At 43.2% G+C, this 20091-nt stretch overlaps 2 protein-coding genes and 1 long non-coding RNA gene across 12 annotated transcripts; 2 read left to right on the top strand and 1 right to left on the bottom strand.

Annotated features, from left to right (window-relative positions):
* Nucleotides 1–14: 14 nt before the first annotated feature.
* dimt1l (DIM1 dimethyladenosine transferase 1-like (S. cerevisiae)) lies at nt 15–3933 on the top strand. Its single transcript, XM_042101048.1, has 12 exons — nt 15–205; nt 398–471; nt 606–692; nt 802–863; nt 1203–1296; nt 1439–1488; nt 1588–1711; nt 1849–1941; nt 2808–2872; nt 2958–3021; nt 3124–3230; nt 3410–3933. The coding sequence occupies exons 1-12, from the start codon at nt 148–150 to the stop codon at nt 3450–3452; spliced, it is 921 nt and encodes a 306-aa protein (XP_041956982.1). The 5' UTR covers nt 15–147; the 3' UTR covers nt 3453–3933.
* LOC121715375 (kinesin-like protein KIF2A) lies at nt 3386–19973 on the bottom strand. 10 transcript variants are annotated; one of them, XM_042101041.1, is made up of 23 exons: nt 19750–19973; nt 16592–16686; nt 15741–15866; nt 15228–15282; nt 14245–14370; nt 13107–13207; nt 12823–12918; nt 12568–12622; nt 11780–11942; nt 11130–11220; nt 10946–11009; nt 10740–10831; nt 9480–9622; nt 8901–9105; nt 8390–8500; nt 8066–8133; nt 7585–7668; nt 6577–6730; nt 6155–6256; nt 5777–5912; nt 5571–5618; nt 3956–4216; nt 3386–3597 (listed from the first exon to the last, which is right to left on the bottom strand). In XM_042101041.1, the coding sequence occupies exons 1-23, from the start codon at nt 19808–19810 to the stop codon at nt 3404–3406; spliced, it is 2631 nt and encodes an 876-aa protein (XP_041956975.1). In that variant the 5' UTR covers nt 19811–19973; the 3' UTR covers nt 3386–3403. The 10 variants fall into 10 exon arrangements, with proteins under 10 accessions (XP_041956975.1, XP_041956976.1, XP_041956971.1 ...); XM_042101042.1 differs by lacking the exon at nt 19750–19973 and adding an exon at nt 18542–19552; XM_042101037.1 differs by lacking the exon at nt 19750–19973 and having other exon boundaries at nt 3968–3986; nt 4038–4216.
* Nucleotides 9573–10716, top strand: LOC121715381. The gene is made up of 3 exons (XR_006033594.1): nt 9573–9643; nt 10387–10494; nt 10531–10716. It is a non-coding gene; the product is annotated as an uncharacterized LOC121715381 (long non-coding RNA).
* Nucleotides 19974–20091: the final 118 nt, after the last annotated feature.

The following is a 20091-nucleotide window of genomic DNA, read 5'->3' as shown; positions in this document are numbered from 1 at the left end:
AATTAGTCATCCAAACGGTAGATGGTGCTATAGTTCACATTCACGCTTCGATGTTAAGAATACGAAAGGTTCTTCCTGTCGCTTGTTGTAAACACGTGTGCAAGTGGACCACATAACTAATCCAAGAATATCTCCAAATCTGTCAAAATGCCTAAAGTAAAAGCAGAGAAAAAATCTCGACAGCATCAGGAGGTGAAAAGCCAAGGTCGGTGACGCTTCAGCTTTTGCTGCTATTCCTGTGAACATTCATGAATAGCTGATTTAAGGTTCTCAGTAGCCAGTGCTGCTAACTGTTTTGGAGTAGCAGCTAATGCTCACGTTAGAGAGTTGTAGGTTATACTTTTCGTAAGGGATTGTTTCTAGTCCTTGTGTTGTAAAAGATTTGTCATCACTACAGGTATTATGTTCAATACTGGCATTGGCCAACACATCCTGAAAAATCCTCTGGTTGTCAACGGTATCATTGAAAAGGTGGGTCAGTTTTGTCTTTTCAGATTGTAACGTTATAGTATGTAAGCCTAATGTCTCCAATTGATACTTGATAATGTATGTGACTTTAACACCTCCTTGTTTGGATGTGCTCAAAAATTACCTTGAATTTGCAGGCTGCGCTTAGACCGACAGATGTGGTGCTGGAAGTTGGACCTGGAACTGGTAACATGACCGTGAAACTCCTGGAAAAGGCAAAAAAGGTAGGCTACCTGGGATAACCTTTGTGGACTGCCTGAATGTGATGTGAAATGTGATTGTTTGTTTTGCAACTTCTCTAACCTTTACCTTGTTCTTATATTGTCCCATCAGGTTGTAGCCTGTGAGTTGGACACTAGGTTGGTTGCAGAACTTCAGAAGAGAGTACAGTGCACGTAAGTATTAAGTTGTATCAAAGGCATACCATCCCTGGCCATCTTGGCATATCTCTAAAATGCCCACCTGCCCAAACGATTCGATTCGATATATCGATGCATCAAATACACTTTTCTGTTAAAGCCATGGATATTTGACTTGACTGAATGCATTAAGATACTGTATATTACAGTTTTCAATATTACTTATGTTTTCATCCAGTGGGATATCAAGTATGCAAATATGTGATGTTTGTTCATGATTATTCTGTTATGTACATCACCCTCATGCAGGGTAAGGATTTGGTAAGAGGGATAAGATGGGGTTGGCTGGAGCTAACAAACCTTTACTCTTCACAGACCAATGCAGACAAAGCTACAGATCTTGATTGGAGATGTCCTGAAAACAGAACTGCCCTTTTTTGACGTCTGTGTTGCCAACTTGCCCTACCAGGTATGGCGCATGTAATTTCTTGTTTAAAACAATTAGAATGTTTTTGTCTTTTAAAGTTAGCAATGGAGTATTGACCTTATTTGGTAATTTGTCTTCAATGCCCAGAACATTGACTGTCTTTCCTTCCCCCCCCCCTCTATAGATTTCATCTCCTTTTGTGTTCAAGTTACTGCTTCACCGGCCTTTCTTTAGGTAACATCACTTCACAGCACAGGGAATGTTGTGGCATTTATGTTGTGCAGAGTTCCCCTGACTGATCACTAATGTACACATGTTGAATACTCGACTCAGGTGTGCAGTCCTGATGTTCCAGAGGGAATTTGCCATGCGACTGGTGGCCAAGCCCGGTGACAAGCTGTACTGCAGGCTTTCCATAAACACACAGCTGCTCTCACGAGTAGATCATCTCATGAAGGTATTGGATTGTGGTGTTTAATCTGTCAGTTTCTTTATGCGTTTCCCCTACAGATAAGCGCAGAACTTTTGTAGTTGTTCAGTTGTGTTTGATCAGAGTTTTCAGAATTGTGCTTTTATTTGTATTGTTAAACGTAGGTGGGAAAAAATAACTTCCGTCCACCCCCTAAAGTGGAATCCAGTGTGGTTAGAATAGAGCCAAAGAATCCTCCACCTCCAATTAATTTCCAGGTAAGTCCTGTCATTTGAGCCCTAAAAAGGAGGTGTTTGTCCACCGATTGGTGGCTAGTGTCCAAGGGCGGGATGGGGAGAGCTGACGAAGACCATGATATAATGTATAATTCAGGGATCTGTTGTGGCAAAGGTCTCGGCCAAGTCGTAATTCATCTTTCGTTAGATATGTGAATAACAGAGAATTTGAACCATAGCAAAATGGTAGCCCTCTGATTCTGAAGCCGATGACCCTGGTTTATAAATAGAATGTCTAGGATTGTTTGTGTAGGGAAATTAATATAAAAATAGATGTAGCCCTATTTATACAGGAGGAAATCATTCAAGTTAATGCAAACAGGCACGCATGCTCTGTGCAATGGTGTGTTTTGTGATTATCTTGAAACTTTATACGTTAGTCTTGTCACTTATTCCGTCAACCTTACTGGTCTCTTGATGTGGAACAGAAAGGCTCCACGCCAGCTTGAAACATTAACCAGTGAGATTATCTTTGGCCAATAAAGGCATGCTCTGACTTGCTGCTTCTTTGCTTTGTGGTGCGATTCTGGTGTTCGTCATTACTCGTAGTCAATTGGCCATGGGGAAGCTCACTGGCCCGGGGCGAGTAAAAGAGCATATTAGGCAAGTTGGTTTAGGTTACTAGCCTGTTCGTGTCAGTTTTTCTGGCCATCACAGTCTCAAGTAATTTCAGTTCCTGGCTAACAAAAAGAGGGGTTCATTACAATGTAATGGAAAAAAAAACAAAAAACACCTATATGATAGTGACTTTTTTGGGGTAAGTGTGGGGAAATTGTGTTAGTGCCTGCTACTGCTTTAGCTATGTCTTTTAACAGCATGTCTGAACATTTATTTTCCATATTTAACAGGAGTGGGACGGTTTGGTTAGAATCGCATTTGTTAGAAAGAACAAGACACTCAATGCAGCCTTCAAGTACGTACTACTGCTTCTGTTGTAAATTATAGACAATAGTTTTAGTGGGAGGATATAAAAGTAATTGTTACCTGTTACCTCTCAGGTCCACAGCAGTGGAACAGCTACTGGAGAAGAACTACAGAATCCACTGTTCTCTGCACAACATTGTAAGGCTATTTTACTTACTAAGAAATCAAACATATTTTCATGGTCCTTGCTTCCTTAATCACAAAGCATCTTGTGTTTAAATATTTTACATCATCCAACAGGACATCCCACAAGACTTCAGTATCACAGCCAAAATTGAAAGCGTTCTCCAAGAGGCAGGATTCAGTGAAAAGCGGGCTCGTTCCATGGACATAGATGATTTCATGGTGTAAGTGATGCAGCAATGAACACATACGCCCTCACACTAAATAATGTTGACTTAACTATACAAAGCAACAAAGCAACAGATGAAGTGGAAGAAAGTCCTCTGATTTAACCTCAATCATTAACCATTAAATGAAGTCAGTTGTGCAGATAAAGAAATATGTTGAACCGTTTAATCTACAGACTTCTCCATGCCTTCAACTCTGCTGGGATCCACTTCTCATAACCCTGAAGGAGCAACCCCTGGATTGTATCAAAACAGCCTTCAGTGAGGAGAATAACACAGAGGACCCCTAAACTGATGAAAACAGCTGTGAGCCAATAGTGGTACTTCATTTGAGAGACCATCTTCAGATTCTGAACTGCCGCTGCTGTGTAAAATGAACATTGCATCAAAACCGGCACACAGATTTCTATAGCGTTGCAAATATCACAAACTATGTCAGGGGGAAGAGCAATAAGACTGTTTTAATGTGTGTAAAATAAGCAGTTACATAATTTATGGATGTACGATGTGTTGCTTGACCCTTGACTATACATCTGTTCTATATGTCTTTGTAAATACCTTAACCTAACTAAAACTTTGAAATCCAACTTTAAAAATCAAAAGGAATCATCTCCACCTAGTAACTCAAAAACTGTCCTGAAATCACAAGAAATCCCTAATAATGCTTAAAAACCTGTCTTGAAAGGACTGACCAACAGTCCAGCTGTGGTTTTATTTCTGACCTTTGCGGTCACCTTCACAGGGCTTCATCCTCTTGCCCTGTTCTTCCTTGGTTCTCAGTGTCCTTGTGGCTGCCCTGTCCATCTTGCCCTGTTCCTCCTTGGTTCTCAGTGTCCTTGTGGCTGCCCTGTCCCTGGCTAAGAGCTGATGCTTTGTGTCTGGCCCTGGCTCATGGCTCTGACTACTGCTCTGGTTCTGGCTCTGCGGGCCTGGGTCACCTGTCTCCCAGTCGGCCTCGTACATGCGACAGATTCTCGCTAGGCCTTAGAGAGAGAGAGAGGAGACAAAGGAGATTGTTAATCCGCTTAGTACTGCAAGAACAGGGACTAAATGGAAGGTGGGTAATCAGATTGGGTTTTCCCCTTTACACACAAAGACTGCTCCTACTGCTGTGTTTCTATCCTTAATTTTATGGAATTTTGTAGCACTTAAGTACATTAATGTTTTCACTTTGGCTAGTGACATACTTTAATACAGTTTACCCCTAAGAGTGTGTGATTCAGTTCTTATGAATCAGAAAAATAATGATCTGGACCACTTATGTATACATACACAAACCTCGTCCATTAGTTATGATGTAAAACGCCTGGGTCAAAACACAGCAAACCTGAAAACGTACCTCATGTCAAATCAGTCTTTATTTAGCCACCAAAACATTTGGTGTAAATGCTGAAAACATCAGTAATGTAGAATAGTTCGGCCCTAATTTTACTCATGTTTTGTTTGTTTTTCTTTTATACAAAGCGTTTAGTGGTGTGATTCATGATCATCAGTACTACATGTAAGGAAGTAGTAGTTGTTAGCCACCTCATGGTTTGATATGGCACAAAAACCAAACACTAGACGTAGAGTCGTAGGAGACGTGGAGTATACAAGGTAACTAACAAGGTAAACAATGAAAAGTGCATCTTAATTGCAACTCATTCTCTTCAACAGAAAGCAGCATTACTAACCTGCCCACTGACGTACAACAAGAAAACAGAATTACTGTAGTGAGAGAACACAGGAGCTCAAAAGAAATCGTGAAAGCGAACATTCCGTGTGATGCCTGTAGAACATGGTTATCAGTGATTAAAGCCTGCTAAAAAACTGATCTTCAGAACAACTTCAACATCTCGGGAGGAAAAACTTAAAAACAACTACGCTAAATAAAATATAGGGGGGAGGTATCCACTGAACCAAGTAAGCATCCATACAAAGAAAAAAAAAACATTAAAAAGAAATAAATAAAACAACAAAGAAACTAGAATAATAAAATAAAACTTCTGACAACCATCATGATCCTGCACTTACAAGGAAGTCTTTCACATTTCATGACTACCGTGTCCGTTCTTTCTGTCCACCCAACTCCTCCGAATGGTCACATGAATGTAGACGATGAACACTGACTGTCTATTGGTAAAAACAAAGAAGAAACTACGAAGACGCTGAAAGGATCATGGCTCCTCTTTTTTTTTTTTTGTCTCAACATAATCTGAACTCTGCGGGGTCGGGCCTAATCATCTAGTGACGCGCTCCGTTGCATTAAAATGTGCAGTAAAATGCGCACATAAATGAACACAGAGAGCCTTTCCACCGACTACAGGGCACGAGGTCTCTTGGGATTGATCTGCTTACTGGCTTGTTCCTCTTCCTGGAGTGCAGAGCGGAATGACCTCACTTTATCTGTTAATAAAAAGAGGGATGAAATGAGTACAACTACCCAAAAGTAGCTGATGTGTTATGCTCAGGGTTGTACCTTCTACAAGATATGAGGAACATGCTTGTAATAAAATCATGCAGTTGTTATTTTGAGAATTCAATAGAAAAAAAAAAAGCATTACCTCTAAGTTCAACTAAGATATCAATTCGTTGGTCCAGAATCTGCTCCAGTTGGGAGGAGTAGGCGTCTGCATCATAATCCACCTCCTCCGTCATGTCCATCAGAACCTTTTCCTCCTCCAGCCACCGGATGGACTCCTGCTCAAAACCAATCGAGATCAATCCAGTCAACTCCTCTACTGAAGACTGTACACACACACACACACACTAAATCCCTTCCTTGGATGTCTGAATCTGCTCCATGAACTGAACTCAGGCTACAGTTAAGTTAGCTAAACTAATGAAATCTGGCTGGAACTGCAGTACAAACATCACCTCCTCAGCGGAGGAAGTGAAGTTGGGCAGGTACAACAACCAAGGTTAGAAACAGGATCAGTCACCTGGAAGACGGCCCTGTGGTCCTCCAGCACCTGCTCCTCCATCTCCACCATCTGGGACACGGCCTCATGGAAGGTGAAGAGCTGAGGGGATACTTCCTCCTCCTACAACACCACACAAAAGACATGGGCACAAGTAACATTACTTACTGGGGGAGGTCAGCAAGGATGGGCACGCATGATGAGAACAAATACCAGGGGTCAACAGGAACTCGGCCTTCAGTTCACATTAAAGAGAGGGAGTTTGGATTCAAAATGGTTAAATTCAGAATTTTTACTGCTGACACGGAACAAAACGTCCCTAAGGGTCAGAGCATAAATCCTAACAGTCCAAAACTGTATTTTCTGCTCACAGTATCTCACAATAAATGACAGCTGGAAGTAGCAGGGGGAAAAAACAGTGGCTGTTGCCCTTTGGGTCTTACATTTTGCTCACAGAGCAGCTTGAGGTCGTCCCTCTGCGGGGAGTTGCTGATGTCCCACTCCTCGTCCATCAGGTCCAGCTGGCTGACGGCGTGGATGTTGGGCCGGCTGCTGCTCTCCACCACCGCGCTGGGGTCCACGGTCAGCTCCTTCACCCTGTCGCCATGCAATACCAGAGTTTCAGACACCTCAAGGAACCTCAACAAATTTCAGCTGGAGTCATAGGTGTACTGATGCCACCATACACAGCCAGTAGGCACTAGCCAGCCTAACACCACAGTCTGTCATTACCAATCCACTTTTTGACTATGGCAGTTTTTAAAGGAACATGCCAACATTTTGGGAAATTAACTTATTCGCAGAAGGGTATGAATCATCTTATGTAACTCGGCAAATAAGTTAATTTCCCAAAATGTTCACTTAAAAACTGCTTTACCAATTGCCCAATACAATACAGAACCTGTCAGATTTAGAGTCATCAGGCCATCCTGTAGCCTATTCCCACACTGCTCTCTCCACACACCGTGACCTCAAGTGGCTGCTAATGGTCTCATCTTGAACGTACTCCACAAGTACAACCACCATACAGAACAACAGTATCATTACCAAAAGTGGAAAAAATTAAGCTTTTTAACCAAATCACAAAAGAGTAGCACTTTGAAGATGCAACACATAAGGGTTAGGAGGCAAAATGACAGACAGCCGTGAGGACTTTTAAAAAGCTTTGAAATGAAAGGCGTTACTCTGCCACAAGCGCAATAGCGACAGCAACAGCAATGACGAACATGGGCCCCAACGTCCATATGAATGGAGAATGTTACTCATGGTGCTTTTGTGCTGCATCATCCTTATGAGAATTGTGTGCATTTCTTGCATGCTGGTGCCCTTACATGCACAACCACGTAGAAAACAGCATGAGGAGAAAAAGGAGAAAAGAGGGGAAAGGGAGAAGCTCGTATGGGTGCCAGTGAGATGAGTGGCGGGGGAGAGAAGTAGGAATGCCGTCATACTCATGGGCGGGAGAGAGCTCAGAGCGATTTCCTCCGCCCTGGGAGAAGGGGATGTCCGAGGGACAGATCCCAAACTCCTTCACTCTGAGGACCGCCGGACAGGACGAGAGGACAGGGAGACACACAGAGAGGAGACGAGAGGGTCAGGACACAACAGGCGGTTTGGACAGGGAAAAAAAACGACTGTTCCCAAAGACCCCACCACCACCACCCCAACAACCTCTTCAAATCCTGCTCAGTAGAGAGAGAAATGCCCACTTCAACACTGGTCACTTCATTCCAATAGACACGGCTGGACGAACCAAAGAACCGTTTCCAGGCTGCTGAGCGCTAAGCCTACCATGGGAATTCCTACTGCAGCTTGAGCTTGAGTGACGCAACACTGAAGGAAATGACTATGTAGTACACAGCATTGGGTTGTTGTTCAATCCTTCAATCCAAATTGTTTGACAAAAGCTCATTGAATATGGTGGGTCCACACCTGTTGGCATAGCGTAGCGTGTTCAAGGTGTTTTCACAGGAGGCCATACCAGGAGAGATGGTTGCAATCTGGGAAGAAAAGATAATGAGAGAGAAAGAGAAAGAGAGAGAGAGAGAGAGAGAGAAAGAGAGAGAGAGAGAGAGACATTAGTGAGCCACAAAACAAGCCATCCTTTTCAGGCAGTACAAAGCAGGCATTTTCAGTGCTATCTGGCAGAGGGTGAAGAGAGACGGCCAGTGACGTCAGTGAAGAAGAGTGAAAGAAAACTCACTGAAAGAAAGTACAGAGGAAAGGAATGAGGTAAAAAGAAAAGGAAGAACTCACCATGCATGTCCTGGAGTTCTCTCCGATGAAAGAGTCTCGGAGCACCTGGGTGAGTTTGCTGGCTCTGAAAGGCGTGTGCGGTTTGTTGCGTCCCAGGGCCCTAATACATTCCTGTTCAGACGGAAACATAAAGTAGACCGTTTAGCAAGGAGCCGAGTGCTGCTGCTGTTGAGGCTAAAAATAAATGTGGCAGGTAACCTTTAGAAAAAAGGGGAACAACAAATAAAAACTGCTTACAAAAAACAGGAGGAAGAAAAAGGCTTTGAAAATGCAGCCAGGTAATTTAACTCACAGGCCTCTTTGAGGTGAAAAAAAGAACTACTGTAGACTATTCACCCTTTTAATGCCCAAAAATATAGAGCATCTTCCTTTGTTAGCATGGCTAAAGGCACAGACGGATCACAAATCAGAACACCAATAAACCTCTTAGTGTAAACAACCCTCAATGGAGAAAACTCAAAACAAAAGAAACAACCACAGGCCATGTAAAGCAGTGGTTCTGCCCTAATACCTTCAGTGCAAGCAGGCTCTTGTTGATCTCGGCTCCCTCCAAGCGCGTCTGGCGGTCAGCGCTCGAGGTGTCTGCCCCGCGCTCGTTCCCCGCCAAGTCGATGAGGGAGAACTTCCCGTGCATCTTGCCTTTCCGGCGCAGAATGATCTGGAAGACGGCGTGGCTGCGGGACGAGTGGGCATTGGCAGACGTCTGGCCTGATGTCCTGAAGCAAAGACAGAGACAAGCAGATTCACATTAGAAACATAGAGACAGAATCTTATAAAGCAAATGACCTCAAGTCAACTAGTCTCAAATACCTTGTAGAACATCAAACAAGAAAACAAGGGGGCTTGCCATCACATTTTGATGTGCCACTTCCATTTCACAAGTGAATATGGAACATCATGCAGCTCATGGTAATGATAATCTTTACAATATCAATATCATGAATAATGCTGGCAACATAATGACTGCGAGTGGTAACATGAATAATAGAAGTTAACAACAGGAGTTGACCCATTCCACAGGACATCCTTGGTGCATCCTCGGTCACCTTGCGCTTGAGAGAGACAGAGTTTGTGTGTGTGTGTGTCGCACCTGCAGCTGTTGCCGACCTCGATGAGCTTGAGGACGTCCTCTGTACAGCGCACCTCGCGCTCCTGCAGCCCCACCACCTGCACCTGCTGCTTGCCGTCTTCCAGCACGCGCAGCTTCGCCTTGCGGTTCAACAGGTCAAACACCTGGAGCACAAACGCTACCAGGTGAGCTGCGCCACAAAACAACTGTGTTTTCTCTACGTTTATTTCAGCATGGCGGCCCCCCACGGTTTAATTAATACCGCCACGGTATCAGAATCAGGGCAGACGCACATTTGCTTTTTAAATAATCCTGCGACGTATCCTCCCCTGCTGGCTGCCGCTCACATTGCAATTTAACAATAAGTAGCCTAAACTAGTCAGAGGTTATTATGGCCCGTCCAGTTTCAGTTCACAACTAGGCCTACAGTAGGCTATTCATCGAACATCGATCAACAACAGAAGCAAACAATGAGTACCTTATGCCTATGTTATTTTTTATAAGGCTATCACAATTAAAATAATAACCATATGGTAGTAGGCAGACAATCTGTTTTGTTTTGCGAGCAAATACATTCAGCAAATAGTATATAAATGGAATAAAGTTCCTTAAAAATTACCACGGAGGTCTGATTTGAATGACAGCTAGCTGAGCCAATAAGACAACATAATTACCATTAGAATGAACTTAGCTTGGCTGTTAGCCTGGTCGGGACCAGTCTAGGTGCAGAGAATAAATCCCCATGGTAACTTATGTGCCATCTCTTTTGCGAAACCAAGTCAAGGCTAAATTCATCCAGGATAACCAAAATAGTCCCAGCTTAATCGCTTATCTAGGTTTTGTAAAATACCCCTCTGGTGAGCCATCTTACAAAACAACTCTTACAAGTTCAGGTGAGCCATCTTACAAACAACTCTTACAAGTTCAGGTGAGCTATGCCACAAAACAACTCTTACAAGCTCAGGTGAGCCATCTTACAAAACAACTCTTACAATCTCAAGTGAGCCATCTTACAAAATAACTTTTACAAGTTCAGGTGAGCCATCTTACAAAATAACTTTTACAAGTTCAGGGCATGTGGCAATACGGGAAATACAGTTATGCAGTTTTGAAGCCGGCAAAACCCACTGTCATAAGTACATATTTGATATCACAAAATACAAGTAGAAATAATACAAATGTTTATAAATATTGTTTTTTCATATGATTGCCTTCACTGCATTTTCATTGTCTTACACACTGAACATGAATACGTCGTTGAAAATGTATCGCACAATTTACCTTTCCACTGTAGATCTCAAAGAAGGTTGCGTATACTTGAAGGTCCAGCTTCTTGTAGATGGGTTTCTTCAGCATTAGAAATACATCCCGAGCTGCACACACAATAGAGACATCAAACTGAGTGTGATAGGGTCAGTGTTAAAACAAATGAAGTAACGGTGGCTGAATTATCACAGTACAGTACAGTACAATCTGCTCTAAGTTACCTGCTAAAGCATAGACTCCCTTCGAGCAATCCTGGTTCTTTCCTGAAAAGTCTCCCCCCATGGTCTAAATTGCAGGAAATCAAGACATATTAGTGTTGTATGATGGGAAGTGTATCAAATGTTTTTATTTTTCTGGAAAGAAAACAGCTACATTTTCAACTGAAATGATATTCCATTGACTTACATGGGTTTTCCCACTTCCTGTTTGTCCATAGGCAAAACAGGTCGCCATCCCCCGTTCAAATATGGTCTCCACTAGCGGCCTGGCCGTAAATCTGATAGGGAGGGGAAACACGTCATTGAAACTTTTTGAATCTCTCCGTGTTCACCTCTCTGCTTGTTCTACCAGTTCCTACGGTTCAACTGAGAGTGGCGCTGACATAAACAAACGTGCACATAGCACAGAATCAAAAGCTCAGTGTTGCTCAAGCTCACAAGCTCAGCTTAGGAGAGGTTTTAGTGTCTTTGAGCATGTAACCAGGGGATCCAGTTAAGGACCTAGCATGACTTAATTAAACAGACATACACAAACACCAGTGGGTGTGTGTTGCAATGACGTGTTTCTGTCTTGTTTGTCCACAGGGTGGGGCAGCAAATGCCACACAAATGGGAATACTATGACATCCTTGACATCCTTAGTGTGCTTAGACGTTTACTGAGAGAACACAACAGCCTCAACAACAATGCCTAAGAGTTTTTCTATAAGGTTAAAGGCTTTGTGTGAACCTGAATTATGAATTTCTAACTTTGAGCCAAATTGGTTAACAGTGGTTTTAGGTACTACAATGTAAGTGACAAAAAGTAGAACTGAAGGACACAGAAAAAGTTAATTACCTATAAACCATTTCATTTGTTGTACTTTCATCAAAGGCATAGTCAAAACGGAACGTCTGGTTCTCCAGGTATCGCGTCAGATCAACTTTCTGCTTGGGTTCGTGGACCATGACGACATCTTTGCTGGGGATGGTGATCACATCCAAGTCCTTCACTGTGAGCTCTAAAAGGAGAAGGGAGATTTTGATGCAGCCACTTCAAGCAAGAGAACCAAGGGTCAAAGATCAGTAATAGCTTTCCATGAATGTGAATTAAATTCACTTTGACACAGAGTGGTCATAGCAGGGCGCCGGTTTCTTTTAACTAAATAACAGGAAATTAGTTACATGGTGAATAACAAATTAAGTTTTTTAGCAACATTACTTTTCAATTTGCAAAAAAGCCAACACTCTGTGTGAGAATATGATTAGAATTGTAAAGTAATTTGCCTGCATCTTTAATTGGCATGGCAACTGGGACTCACCAGTAAAATAGGCATGCAATTTCATGCAATACCTGTATCACAATACCTCACAGTGCTACTTTTGAAAAAAGATAACAGTGCTTGATAAAGTTGTAAAGTAGGCCAAAGAGCATCCTTGTAGCCACATCCCTGTTCCTTAGCATAGAGGCATGAAGATTAACCACTAGGACCTCAGGAAACTCAGACATTTTTGTTTTTCCACTAAGGACAGATTAGAAGATGACTAGCCAACCAGCGAACCAAATGTACGCAGACATACAGTATGGTAATCTGGACATGATTAATCTTTCTACCAAATAGAATAATATGGCTGCGTAGGACCCACCTTTTTTGTTCAGAGGACGTTTCCTGACACATACGCATATTCGATGCTCCTCAATCTGACAGGGGGAAAAAAAAGTATTGGCAAGTGATCATCTGAACCACATTGAAATAATTTCCATCAATAACTATCTCCTTTATCTGCCTTGACAAGAATGTGCACTACAATCTGTAGAAACATCTACAGCACACATTCTTCTACTATTACTGAGGTTACTTCAGCGACCTTGGCAGATCAGAGCGCTGCGTCCTTACTCACCAGATCAGAAGTGGTTAAAGGCCTGTAGTCCAGGCTAGCTCGGAACTCTCTGATCATCTGCAGAATCTCATAGTTTGGAACAGTGGTGTCAACTTCCTGCAGGATCAAAAAGTGTGAGGAAATGTGTGCCTTACAGACTTTGTCTATTCAGAGAAATTACGTATATATGCATGCAACGTGTGCCTTACAGATTATGTATATTGAGAAATGCCCTATATCTGCATGCATATGTGTGTGTGTGTGTGTGTGAGAGAGATTTGAGAGGGAGGCGCATGGATTCTGACCTGCGCTCGCTTCTCTCTCAGCTCCTGCTGCTGCAGTCGTCGTCTCTCTCTTTTCTCCTGCAGCTTCTCCACTTCCTTTACGCAGTTCGACTTCCTCCTCGCTGCACAGCGAGCACAGAAAGAGGAAAGGAAATGTGAGAAAGGGGGGGGGGGGGGGGGGGTGTCCAGAACAATCAGCAACCTTGCACTAAACAAAAGAGACTCGTGAAACCCTCTGAAAAGAGCCTTTTTTTTTTATCTCAAACAGTCTCTCTCTCTCTCTCTCTCTCTCTCTCTCTCTCTCTCTCTCTCTCTCTCTCTCTCTCTCTCTCTCTCTCTCTCTCTCCATGTCTGTAGTGTGCCGGGGGCCAACAGCCAGTGGCTCTGACAGTGGAGAGACAGGAAGATAACAGAGGCAGCTGGAACACGACAGAGCCAGAAACCCATCCTCTTTATTCATTGTCCCCTGTTCTCTCCCTCTCTCTTGTCTGTCTCCTCTTCTTTATTCCCTGCGCTGCTCTCCTACAGTCACTAAGATTCAGCCTGAAGCCTGTGACAGCAGGCGAGCCCAGACAAACCTGAAAACCACACTAATTAAATATGCAAGGAGAGGGAGGCCGACCGGAGGATCACACCAAATAACTGACCCAAGTTTGACTTTGGTGTATTGACAGAAAGGCAGTAAAATGCAGTTTGTGGATGATTTGCTAATGCAGGCAATTTGACTATGCAAACCACACTGTGGACAGACGGTTGAAATTGTCTGCGAGGCACAACAGCCAAGGAGAATCTTGTAGGAGTTTAGCATGCAGCAGGAGGGCTTAGCTTAGCATTTAGCACAAACCACTGTCAAGAGTAGACAGATTAATCTGATCTAATTCCATCACGGGACAAGCCAGGTCAAGACTAGGTCAGAACAGCACAACTTCACGGGAGATTGTTAACGTGAGGAGGGGTGAGGGGGTGGCGAATGCACCAAACACGAAGACGACCAAACAGGCCAAGTCCGCCAATCCACCTTAAGAACTGTTACGCAATTAAGAGCCAAACACATGGGGGGAAAGCGGCTTCCTTCTGACTCCACGGACTCCGCAGGCTATCTGTTGGACTGCAGCTCCCCATACGCTGGGGCTAGGGACTAGGCCGGGGAGGGGCTTACCGTTCTGTAGCTGCTGGGCGGTCTGGCTCTGGGTGGGCTGGGCTGGCTGCGAGGTTGGGGGAGGCACGGCTGGCTCAGGCTGCTGCTGGTACTGCTGCTGGGCAGGCCGGGCACGGGTGGAGCCAACTTCAAACACACAACACAACATGAGGCTCAGTGCACAGCAGAGAGACATGTTCTGTGGGGTATACTACGAATCTCGATTAGTGGGTTAGCGAGGTATGTTGCGCTCAAAGTCAGGGTATGCTGTGACACGAAAGTGGATCTGTTTTAGTGTCGCTATATCACCATGGTATCTTATGCTGTCAACCAAACCTGGTCGGGAGGAGGTTATGTGCTAAGTTATAGCTCAAATCGTGTAATCTATCGCCCACTGACCAATCAATTGTCTTAAAAACGAAGTTCTCACACGTGTAGGATTCTGTCATATATCTTACAGGTGGAGCTCTGCCTCTACTAACATTTTGGATCTCGAATGCGCTTTAATAGTGCTGTGCGTGCAAATATCCCACTAATGGACGTGCATACCATACAACAACTGATGACGATTTATTTGATGTTATAGGTTAGACACAAAAAATGACCGCAGTGTAGACTACACTATCGCTCATAAATGCGGAAGTAATTGCTTTTTAATAGAGGCGGTCTTGTGCGTCTCCACGTTTCACGATTGGCCAACGTCATCCCAACACCGAGAACGCGCACAGATCTGAGCTGAAAGCCTATTTTTACAAATATATCACATAACTGCTATCGTAGTATCACTTAACGTATACCCCTGAGTCAAGGCTTTGTCAAGCCTCGATATGTCTACATAGCCTAGATATGTCTAACGTGCTTCGTAGTATACCCCACGGGTCTTAGAACACAGAGGTGGAATGACCATGAATAGAAGCAAAACACTAAACAGCCAATAGAATCAACTAAGGATTTGGAATTGCTGTGCACATTCCTGAATGCAGAGGCAAAAGAGACATGCTTACCTCTGTTGTCTCTGGACGGGACTTCATTTTTTACAGGTGCGATGGTCCGTCGGTTCTGCACAAGATGGTGCAACACAAAGAAATCAGCCATAAGATATTGAAAAAAATTGGCTGCACTATCCTACAGACTGTGTACTTGATCTGAAGTATAAGTCTGAAGTCGTTAGTGCAAGGACACTTCTTTTTAAGTAAACACTTCCAAAGGGCTATAAATTCTCAGTCTGTGTATGGTGACCTAATTCTATTATCCCCACCACCAACAAAAAAAAGAAAAAAAAATATTTCACAAAAGGGTATTCTGTGCTGAGATCTGCACAGCTTGCCTTTTTTCCAAAAAGGAGGTAATCCTATCTGTTCCTGATCAAACTGGCTGATGAAATCCTTAGTGGCCCCCCCTTCTCAATAATCTAATGTAACACCAGAGCCACCACAGCTATCTCTTTTCTGAGTAAAAAATGCACAGATTCCTCTGCACCTATAAATGTAATGGCTTCCCAAAGACAGAGTGCCTACCTTTGGTATCTTGTTGACCTTGGTGGCGCTGGCTGTGGGGGGAGGAGGAGGAGTCACCGGGCTCAGGATGACCTCTTCCTCGGGGGCCACGTCTGGATTGAGAGAGAAGATGCTCTCCAGGTCAATCTGAAGAGAGACAGGACATGTTTTAGTCAAAATGCAGCTTCTGGGAGAGGGGGAAACATGATCAACTTTCACTCTGCCCTGTTGGTTGAAAAAAAGACTTAGTGATAGCACTACTAACAACTGGACATGCTAAATCTAGCATTTACCACTTGCCAATCCCCCTCTAGAATTGTCACTCGATTCTATGCGAGTAGTGCTTATTTTTGCACTAAGAGGTCCTTGTTGACTGCACCTTAATTGTTTCCCTTTTTGTAAGTGGTTTTTGATTAAAAGCGTCAGCTAAATGACTTAATCTAAATGATAGACCTTAGGCTTCATTTGGCTAGTGGAATGCTGACGATGACATGAAAAGGAATCTCTTCAATGTGCCAAAGCAGCACTGAATCACTGGCATTTTTAGTTTCACGTATTCCTTTATGCTTTTTTTTAAATACCTAAGCCCCATTCCACTCTCTGCAGCAGAATTGAGTCTCGCTGCACCCTTGAATTTAAAAAGCAATAGAGCACTTGTTATCCCATGTCTGACACATCAAACACACACCCCACATCCTCGTGTCTAAGCGTTCAAAACCACCTTAACGCTGTGTAAAGAACAACCCCCGTCACTAGCGCTGTCTCGTTGGCAGCAGCGCACGCCTGCCAGCCACGTGTGTGCCCGTGAGCAGCCCGTTACATTATTCACAATGTTTAAAGAGCGACGCGGTTGTACCATGCTACTGGCGTACCTCTTTCCCTTTGGTGTCTCCGTTCTCGATCCACTCCACGGTGACACTGTCGTTCTCCTCATTCAGGGAGGTGACCATCGCTTGGTGTATTCGTCCTGAGGGGCAGGGGAGGAAAAGCGAGAGAGGGCAATAAATATACAAACATAAATAAAAATATAAAAATAAAGGGTCACCTTAGGATGCAGAGTGAAGTGCTCATGAAAATTTGACAGCGTTGCAGGGCAACGTGCGTGCTTCTTGCCTCTGGAAGCGCTTGCACTTCCATGTTTCCCACGCACTGAGCTTACAGCCCTTGGCTCCAAGAATCCGTTAAGTGCTGCACTCTCAGTACAAAGTCTTGTTGGGTTGATATCTGCTGTCTTGTTGTGACTTGCTTTAAAACACTTTAGTCTACCAGCTGAGATGAGCTGATGACTGCCTGCACTATGCACATATAATAGTGATAGATATCAGTGTTTCCCATACATTGACTTGTTTGTGGCGGCCCACCACAATATCAACATTGACCACCACACAATGATTTTCCAAGTTGTACTAAATTGTGCTTAAATCTGGTTAGCATCATAACCACGCTGTGCTAATTTGTTAAAAACTGTTGTATTCAAGTTAATTCTGCAAACCAACCACCACAAATGGAATTCAATTTTGCGGGAAACACTGGATATACATTTATTTTCAGGCATTTCTGCTCTTCTCTCTGATCTACACTTCGGTATATTCCTACTCACTGTAATCATGGAAAACAACAGTGTCCATTATTTATGAGTCTGATGATTCTTTGAGCAACTCTCAGCAGGGTTCTGTCTCTAAATCCACATCAGCAACATAATCCCTCTGCCTTACTTGAGCTTGCAAAAACATCAGATCAAATGGAAATACTGCATAAGCTAAGAGCAAGAGGTCCACTGCTTTTCCACAGTCTATTAATTGAGTCACAGGCGGAGAAATCACAGATGGGCTTCTCGTCACATAAAATCAGAAGCATGTGACACCAATAGAGGAAACAAATTGTGAAAACTGGTATAAGAACTCAAATCTTAACAGGCTGTTTGAAACTGACATATGTTCTGGAATCATCTAAAACCACTTGGACATATATCCAACCTGCCCTTTCCCCCCATTCCCTAAATGTCTCCAATGACAGAAGTCTATCAGCCATTTGCATTTTTTCATCAGCATTACCTACTGTCCAGAATTGCCTAATTTCACAAGTCAGTTCCAGCATCAAGTCCTCCAGCCTTTTCCTTTCTATTGTACAGATCACTGTAGCAATCTAGGCAAATAGCATAGACTGGGAGAATGTCAGTAGCCTATTCTTATCATTGCTCTAACAGTTCTGGCCATTCTAGTCTAAAGCATTAAAATCAAATTCCCCTGCACGTGTGCTTGGAAAAAACAAACTAGCCTATATTACATATACATATTTTGCAATAATTCTTTAAATTAAGCCCCAGGGCCACTAATTTAACTCAGAAGACGGCCCGGTCCACTTTCAAGCCTCTTGTTTGCTCAACTACAGCGCTTTACGCTCTGATTGCAGCAACAGACGGATTGGCCTGTTACACATGTCAGTTTGGCTTCAATGGCAACGTCTCTGGCCACTCTTAACAAACACGGACTTATCAGATAAAATGTCAAATGAGGCCAATGTAATGGAAACGAAATGCCTCACTATCAAGAGGGAACAATCTAATATATAATTACTTTACTTTTCCTATGAATTGTCCAAAAGTTGTGACATCACCAAATATGCATATGCATGCAACTTCCCCACGACAGCAAACATCCTTCGGTGTGGCCGAACAGCATACAATGCACATAGGCTTGTTTCCTACACAACCACTGTTTCAACACTACATACTAACATAAAGGTGACTATTGTTCAAAGGTTAGTCACTATTGAAAGGCTCGTCACCATGGAGATCTTCACACATTACTGTGTCTACCTACCGTTAGCCAACCATCCACGGTGGTCGTGGAACAAGAGGGAGGTCGCGCCACATCCTGGAGACAGCTTCGTAATGTTGGGCTACCTGGCTAACTTTTTGCACGAGTTTCTCCAGAACTAAGGATGGGTAAACCAACGTTCCATGATGATAGCTTTTGAATAAGTTTTGTAACGTTAACAACAAAAACCCGAAGTTAGAATCCACAAATGAAGTCCCTTGAGCTTCAAGGTTGACTCCAATTAATACCTGCACTGACTAAGATCAGCTCAATAAAAACTTCAAAACATACGGTATATTATCCCTTCAAGTGAACGTCAGCAAGTTAAGGCAACGTTACGATAACGTTACCAATAAACTTAAATACAATACAATGTTTGTTACATAGGTGGTAAGTTGCTTGCTGATTCGAAAAAAAGATGTAAGGTTATGAAATGTTGCACTCAATCGAGTTAGCAGCTATTCTCTTGGCAAGCCAGCAATCTACATCACAACCAAATTAACCAGCAGGCTATATAACTTTATACCTAAAGATGAATTACTATGTTTAACGCTAACATTATCTTGCATCTCGGACTTTGGCTAACGTAGCGTTAACTCGGATCCTCGGGGTGGGATGCCATTTACTAGAACAGAACGTTACTATTAACAGCAACTGTTACTGCTTTGTGTAGTAACCAAAGCAGACCGTTTGGCTTGGCTGGATTGCAAACTGCGGCAACGCCAGATAACCAGCTAACATTACCTATTGTATTAATCGAAGGGTGCTCCGAAATAATGTTAACGTTACCTAACACGATTACGATAGGGTTAGCTTGGTAGTTGACTAGCAAGGTTAAACTAGCTATAACTAATCAAGCTGAACAAAATAGCCACCCAGCTAAATATATTTAGGTACCGTTAACTGCGAATTAGCAACGGTAAATTACGTTTCTGCAAGACGCTAGCATGGCACTGCCACCCAGCAAAACGGGGTTGTGTTTGGGAGACAACCGTCGCTGTGCTTAATAACCAGACTGTTACTACAACAAAGATAAGGGACAGCAAGCTAAGTCCGATACATAGAATAGGCAGGCTAACAACTTAGCCGAACAGAACTCGACGTAAAGGCAGGGCGACATCAGACCACTGGGCTAACGTCTGTTAGCTAGCTATATTAGCAAGTCAGCTAGCAAAGCCAAGTCGAAAATGACTTGTTAGAGTTAAACTTACCATCACTCCTTTTAATCTCCACGTAAATACCGACGGTAATTCGGCCGAAATTTCCCGCCATACTTTACCGGTGGAATATATGCATATGATATATATGTACAAGAGTGTTATTATTTGAATTTATCTCATCTGTTCCGCCTTGTTGAAAGCCGGGAGGATATTACTGGGAGGGAGAGGTGCTCAGAATAAAATTGAAACGCATGCGCACAATGACCGAAACTGCGTCCCTGCAAGTTATCCTACTGTTTAGAAGTAGCCTAGCTGAGTAAGGTGTCGCCTGGGTCCGAAAAACAAGTGTTCGTCCATTATGCTTGAAGTATACATTGATCTAACTAGGATAAC

Source organism: Alosa sapidissima, chromosome 8, assembly GCF_018492685.1.
Source record: "Alosa sapidissima isolate fAloSap1 chromosome 8, fAloSap1.pri, whole genome shotgun sequence".
NCBI classification, from domain to species: Eukaryota; Metazoa; Chordata; class Actinopteri; order Clupeiformes; family Clupeidae; genus Alosa; species Alosa sapidissima.
Note: the sequence above shows the minus strand (reverse complement) of the source record. Positions and strands in the feature narration are given on the sequence as shown.

Bases quoted from the DNA above. Each gene is read 5' to 3' on its own strand.
- dimt1l (XM_042101048.1), top strand. From the start codon at position 148: ATGCCTAAAGTAAAAGCAGAGAAAAAATCTCGACAGCATCAGGAGGTG. The intron at 1,297-1,438 runs GTATGGCGCATG...CCCCCTCTATAG, and splicing joins TTGCCAACTTGCCCTACCAG to ATTTCATCTCCTTTTGTGTT. The intron at 1,942-2,807 runs GTAAGTCCTGTC...CATATTTAACAG, and splicing joins CACCTCCAATTAATTTCCAG to GAGTGGGACGGTTTGGTTAG.
- LOC121715375 (XM_042101041.1), bottom strand. From the start codon at position 19,810: ATGGCGGGAAATTTCGGCCGAATTACCGTCGGTATTTACGTGGAGATT. The intron at 16,687-19,749 runs GTAAGTTTAACT...CCTGCCCCTCAG, and splicing joins GGAGATTAAAAGGAGTGATG to GACGAATACACCAAGCGATG. The intron at 12,623-12,822 runs GTGAGTAAGGAC...TCCCCCTGTCAG, and splicing joins CTTTAACCACTTCTGATCTG to ATTGAGGAGCATCGAATATG.